Genomic DNA, 6,635 nt, shown 5'->3' on the forward strand with positions numbered 1-6,635 from the left:
CTTGTGCTTGGGACGGCACCTGGAGGGGGGCGGCGCGGCGCTCCGGCCGCCGGGGAGAGCGGGGCCACGGCCGGGCTCGCCGCCCTCTCCCCGGCGCTCTGGCCGCTGTCTCCCCCGGCACCCTCCCCCCCGGCCGCCGGAGGGAGAGCGGAGCCCCCACCAGGGCTCGCCGCCCTCCTCCCAGGGCTCCTCCCGGCGCCCTCCGCCCTCTCGCCGCCCTGCCCCCTCCCCCCCCGCCGCCGGGGGGAGGGCGGCCCCCCCCCCGGGGCCCGCCCCCCCCCCCCCCCCCCCCCGCGGGGGCTTTTTTGCCGCCCCAGAGTCGGCCCTGACTCCCAATTTACAAAACCTCCAAAGTAGTACTTCTGTAGCCAAAACAAACAGGTTAGTAATAGGCTCTTCATACTAATTGTCCACCCTTTAGATAAGCAGCACAAATGTATGAGAGAGAGAGAGAAGAAATAACTTGTTTAAACAACATCGAAGCTTTATAATATTTGTTGTTACCAAAGCCCTTCGATTTTTACATGCAGTTTTAGTACGCAGAGGTCAAAAGCTCAAAAACATCCTTTCAAAACACAGTAAGATCACATTTTAATAAGTTTTTTCACTATTACTATGGTTTATTCTACTTCACTATGGGGTTAAGTATAAACTATATGACTTATGCCTAAATCTGCTGTCCAGCAAGAAAAATGCACATTCAAGCTTGTGCATCCCTGTGCATAGCAAACACATACAAGCCATCTAAGATTATTACTACCGCCAGTATTGCATTGTACATGCAGTAAATCAGCAAAGAGTTTCCCTTTTATCTCTATCCCCAGATATGGGGACGGCAAAGCAAGGGGTAGAGAGGAAAGTGAACCACCAAATCCCAGAATGTTGGTAATGCTTAGAGTCTGTTGTGTTGATTCATAGCAGCAGCCCATAAAAAGTATTACATAAAGAACATATAAATATAACAAATGAGTAACTTGCAGCACTGAAAAAATAATATCCCCTTCAATTCCATTGTTTGCTAGCACGCAGTTCTGAGTGAATGTAAACAGATATCTTGTGGCCCAACACATTGATAATCTAAGGGCTCAGACTCACAATTGACCCCATAGTGTTTAGCTTGTTGAAAATAACAAAATTATCTTCACTTATTATCTTTGCCTCAAAGGTTTTGATGCTTGGCACAGCCTTCTTAGAAAGGACAGACCCTAAAAACCATAATTAAAACAAAATTCCCCTTCAAAACATCATAAAATCTAAAAGGTTGTTGGTGGTGATGTAATGCAATGGGAAAACCTACCTCCATCAGTACTGTTTAGTTCTTTCTTTAATGAGCTGAAATGCAAGTCTCAACAATCAGATTCCTGGATGTCAGAACCTCCCTGAGTTACACTCCAGGTCCATTGCTTCTCTGAACGAAACAAAAAAAGATTGACCCTCTTAACTGTTTAAGCACAATCCAGAAATATAACAAACCCAAACTGGCTGATGAGCAGACCATGGGAACAGCCATGACCTTGGTCATTCTCTGTAGACACTCTGTGACCCATGCTGAGAAACAATGCAGTAATTATGGACTTAAAATGATTTAGACTGCCTACCCATCAAACATGGCCCTACTTTGGAAAACTTAAATTTATTTGGCTTCCACTCTCCATTAGACTAAACCTTCATAGTTTCATCCAGTTTTTGTTAAAGCACTATGACTTCTTTAAGAATGGGTGAGTTGAAATGGATTTTTAAAAAGCCCAACCCAAGAATCAAAGAAAACCAGAGCCAAGCTTTTTTAGAGGTTTTCAAAAGTTTGGCTTGCACCATTCGCCAACTATTTTTCATTTTGCCTCTGCCCTTTCTGATTCCAGCTGAGATGAAAAACAAAAAAGGCCAATCTACCACAATGAACTGTTCCCTAGTGTTATTTCTGGCCTGACCTAAAGTGGCAGGTACTAGCAGTCCAATATTAGCCAGTTTTCATAGGTTTCCATTCCAGTTTTGCAAACTTAATGGGCAAAATCCAGATGTAACATAAGCAAGTGCAACTCAGATGACTTCAGTAAAGTTGGACATAACTTACACTGTGTCTGAATTTGGCCTACTGCCGTTGGGAAATATGTGAGTATACTTCTGAACTTTGGCATATTAGTTTGAATCAAAGCCTTGAAATAAATTGGTTTATTGGTGTCAGACCAAATAGCTGGGCTGGCTTCTTGTAAAGTACAAATAAAATGTGCCGCTATCAAAGTAGGGAAAATTGCATATATTTGTCCTTCCTACCTGGGGGAAAAGCTTCCAAAACACCACACAGCCTAGATAATCAATACCAGCACAAAGACCCTGGCTTAGTAGTCAGAGCTAGATACATGCTCCTGTGAGCTTTCTATCTTCCTTAATATTCCCTATTGCTAACTTATTGCATCTGACTCTTCCAGACATTGGAAGCCATCATCTGCATTAACCTGTCCACAGGTCTGTATGTTTAAGTTGCCTATTTGTCCTTTGCTGCTTTTTCTTAGAAGGATAGAAAATACTGCAGTAAGAACAAAGACAACTACTATTTTTCACACTTCATTTATATCCCACTTATTCACATATACAAACCACACAAACCAAAAAAACCCAGAACAATAAACCTGACTGCTTCAGGGGAAAAGTGAGGTGAGACAGATCACTCTGTCGTAATTAGGGAATATTGCTCAGAAACTTTCATTTTCACAATAATTACAAGCAACACAGAATAGTCTTGGTCAGCTATAGAATTGTCATCATAGGAAATATGCAAACGTAAGATTTTTTTTTAAAGAAAGTTTTACTGTAAATACTTTTTTAAATGAACAGACTCAAACTGCATCGAACCTCTCTTGTGCATTTTTCCCCCATAAGTGCAAAATTGGGAAGGTAATGTCAGGGCCGCCCAGAGGATTCAGGGGGCCTGGGGCAAAGCAATTTCGGGGGCCCCTTCCATAAAAAAAAGTTGCAATACTATAGTAACATGTATTTGGAAATGTAAAAAGTAACCAGTGAAATACATTCAAAAATTAATTTTTAATAATTTGAAAATACACGAAATACATTATTAAAAAACATTAAATGCTTTAATGGTATGTATACATTTGCAATTACATAATGGGCTGTCGCTGGGTGATGGTGATGGCTGGTGCCAATGGGCTGTTGCTGCCTGGGGGTGACGCTACCGTTGCCCAGGGCTGGGTGGGGAGCTGGGCTCTGGGTCGGGGAGTGTCTGGTTCAGAGGGGCTGGGCTCGGAGCTGGGGGTCAGGGCTGGGGGGGGGGGGGGGCGGGGGGTGCCCGGCTCAGAGGGGCTGGGCTCAGAGCTGGGGGTCAGGGCTGCGGGAGGATGGGGTCGGGGGGTGCCCGGCTCAGAGGGGTTGGGCTCGGAGCTGGGGGTCAGGGCTGTGGGGGGATGGGGTTGGGGGTGCCCGGCTCAGAGGGGCTGGGCTTGGAGCTGGGGGTCAGGGCTGTGGGGGGATGGGGTCAGGGGGGTGCCCGGCTCAGAGGGGCTTACCATGCCACTTACCCCCTCTCCCAGAGCCTCAGCGAGCCGCGTCCAGGAGCTCGGCCCACCGGAGCTTGCAGCCCTGCCCCCTTACCACGCGGCTCTGAGCAGGAGGACCTCAGGCCATGCCGCTGCAGCGCTGTCCAGGGCCGCTCCTGGACGCGGCGCGCTGAGGCGCCGGGGGATGGGGGAAGGCAAAGGCGGGGCGAGCCTCCGACATTCTCGTGGGGGCCCCTGCGGGGCCCAGGGCCTGGGGCAAATTACCCCACTTGCCCCTCCTCTGGGCGGCCCTGGTTAATGTTTTCCACATTTATTGGGTCTGAAGTCCGCATGTGCTTTGTTTAACTTAGGCCTTTTTGCACAGGTTTAACAACAACTGTAGTTAGCCAACATAGTTAAATCTGTGCAACAAATGCAAAGGCAGTTATACCAACAGAAAAGTGTTATATACTCTTTTCTTTCACTATAGCTCCATGCACACTAGGGAATTGCACCACTTTAATTAAGCCAATTTTTCCTACAGATTTAATTAAATCAGTGCAAAACTGGCATGCTCTTAGATTTGCAACAGCTTTACAGATGAGGAAACCGAGGCACAGATTTAGGGGACTCACAGTATCCATCTACACTGCAATAAAAAAAACAATGGCACCGAGTCTCAGAGGCCAGGTCAGCTGACTCAGTCTCACAGGGCTTGGGCTGTGAGATTAAAAATTGCAGCGTAGATGTTTGGACTCGGGCTAGAGCCTGGGCTCTGAGACCCAACCCCCTTGCCAGGCTCCAGAGCCTGGGCTCCAGCCCAAGGCCAAATATTTACACTACAATATTTTGCCCCACAGCGCAAGTCCAAGTCAGCCTGGGCCAGCCACAGGTCTTTTATTGCAATGTAGACATACTCTCAGGTGCTTAACTCTCATTGATTCTCAGTGGGAATTAGGCACTCTACTGTCATTTGAAACAAAGTCTTCCCCCCAAAACTGACTTGCCCAAGGTTACACAATAAAGGTGCCTAGTTAGAGTCTGTGGTGTAGTTTTAACTCAAGTTATTAAATGCTCATCTAGATACTTTACAAACATTTGTGTACTGCAACAAACTTGTGTGGAGTGTCCAGATTAGTATTTTAAAAGTGTTAAATTGAGTCAGTAAGCAAATAACTAATTAAAATAGCACTGTAAACTGTAGTCTAGAAATAAATGTTGCACCAGTTTAACTAAAGTAATCATTTGAAAATCAGTGCAAGACCTTGGGCAGGCATTCTTATTTGAAAAATAATAATAATAAATAAATAAATTAGTGGAGATATCCTATCTCCTAGAGCTGGAAGGGACCTTGAAAGGTCATCAAGTCCAGCCCCCTGCCTTTACTAGCAGGACCAAGTACTGATTTTGCCCCAGATCCCTAAGTGGCCCTCTCAAGGATTGAACTTATAACTGTGGGTTTAGTAGGCCAATGCTCAAACCACTGAGCTATCCCACCCCCTTAAAATGAATCAGTTTAAGCTTAATCAATACAAACCAGGTTTATATTGGAAGACTGTCCACACAGCCTTTTGCACTGGTTTAACTCAGTACTACTTCTTGGCCATGGGAAGGGTGAATGATCAGACTGGCTGGGGAGAAGACAAGCTAGCCTTTAAGGTTCTGCTACAGGGAAGATGAGTGTCTTCTTTTGACCACCCCTCCCCTTCCTGTGCCTCTTTGCACATGGGGGTTGGGTGAAGACAGGATTTTTTTTTTTTTTTTTACCAAACTGAAGTTTATTAGTAGCCTAGATGGCATGACAGGAATTTATGATCGTGGTCTCTCTTTCTTGCCCTTGTACAAGGCTAAGAGAGAAACATTGGCTACTTTGACAACCTTGAAGCGGACACCAGGAATGTCACCAACAGCGTGACCTTTCCGACCAAAGCCAGCAACTAGAACTTCATCATTTTCCTCAATGAAGTTCAAGCAACCGTCATTAGGAACAAAGGCTGTTATTTTCTTGCCGTTCTTGATCAGCTGAACTCTGACACATTTCCTGATGGCAGAATTGGGCTGTTTAGCCTCTACACCAACTTTTTCCAGGACAATTCCCTTCGCATGGGAAGCTCCTCCAAAGGGGTTGGCTTTCAGGGCAGTACCCAAGTGAGCCTTCTTGTATTGCTTGTTGTGCCATTTCTGATCCCGGCGGTGGCTGCGAAGCTTTCTAGCAGTACGAAGCCCACGGCACTTACCCATCGCGCTGCTGCTGGCCCGAGCCGCAGAGAGAGAGAGAGACAGGATGAGTGGCAGGGAGCTCCACCTCTTCTAACCATCCAATTGCCAATTCAGAGAAGGTGTGGGAGCTGACTGGCTCCACTAATCCCCCTTTCCTGGGTGTTTAAGCATTGCTGGGCACATAACAGCAGAAAACTGCCTTACCCTATAGGGGTCAGAGTAGGGTTTCCAGGGTCGCCTTTTGGAGTCAGGAAGGAATGTTACCCTCTAGGGAAAGTGTCAGGTGGAGTTTTATGCCTTCCTCACCGCATGCGGGAGACCTGGTAGGCGGGGTTAAGAAGGAAGAGATGATACAGCTTAAAAAATAAGAGGAAGCATGTAGAAATCTCAAATATTGTCACAGCTGGCATCCAGTGTGAGTAAGAGGCTTTAAAGGGCCAGTTCCTGAGGTAAACGTGAACACAGACCCTGCATGGCACCCTGTGGGCCAAGAGGTGCTCTTAAAGTTCCCTCAGACAGAACTCCCCTCATCTGTACTCTCATTCCCCTTCATTGGCCAGGAGGCTCATTAGTGACATACTAGGAAGGTTGGGTTAAGTGAGCCAACCCTCCTTCCTTGGTTTTATGGCTTGAGGCCATTCACTCCTGCTCTGGACCTGATTAATACCAGCTTGTTAGAGGGAGGGGGTCAGACCCCTCCCTTTCAATGTTAAAATTTAATAAAGTTGTGGCCTGCCACTTTAAATTCACTCACATGTCTGCCATCAATCTCCTGATAAACTGATCTTAAATCACACCTTTAGTTAAACTGGTGGAACTGTGGGTGTAAACAAGTCCTTAATCTGCAGTAGAGGTGGTAATGGGATCTGTCTCTCCCAGTCCTATGCCTCTTTTGCATAGGCAAAAATGTACAGTAAACATGAAAAA

General features: G+C 46.3%; 1 protein-coding gene across 1 annotated transcript; it reads right to left on the reverse strand.

Moving 5' to 3' along the window:
• Positions 1 to 5,255: 5,255 nt before the first annotated feature.
• Positions 5,256 to 5,765, reverse strand: LOC113406906 (40S ribosomal protein S23). Its single transcript, XM_026653767.2, has one exon. The coding sequence runs from the start codon at positions 5,727 to 5,729 to the stop codon at positions 5,298 to 5,300; it is 432 nt and encodes a 143-aa protein (XP_026509552.1). The 5' UTR covers positions 5,730 to 5,765; the 3' UTR covers positions 5,256 to 5,297.
• Positions 5,766 to 6,635: the final 870 nt, after the last annotated feature.

The sequence above is a fragment of the Terrapene carolina genome, unplaced genomic scaffold (assembly GCF_002925995.2).
Source record: "Terrapene carolina triunguis isolate 2854851 unplaced genomic scaffold, T_m_triunguis-2.0 Scaffold148, whole genome shotgun sequence".
Classification (NCBI taxonomy): domain Eukaryota; kingdom Metazoa; phylum Chordata; order Testudines; family Emydidae; genus Terrapene; species Terrapene triunguis.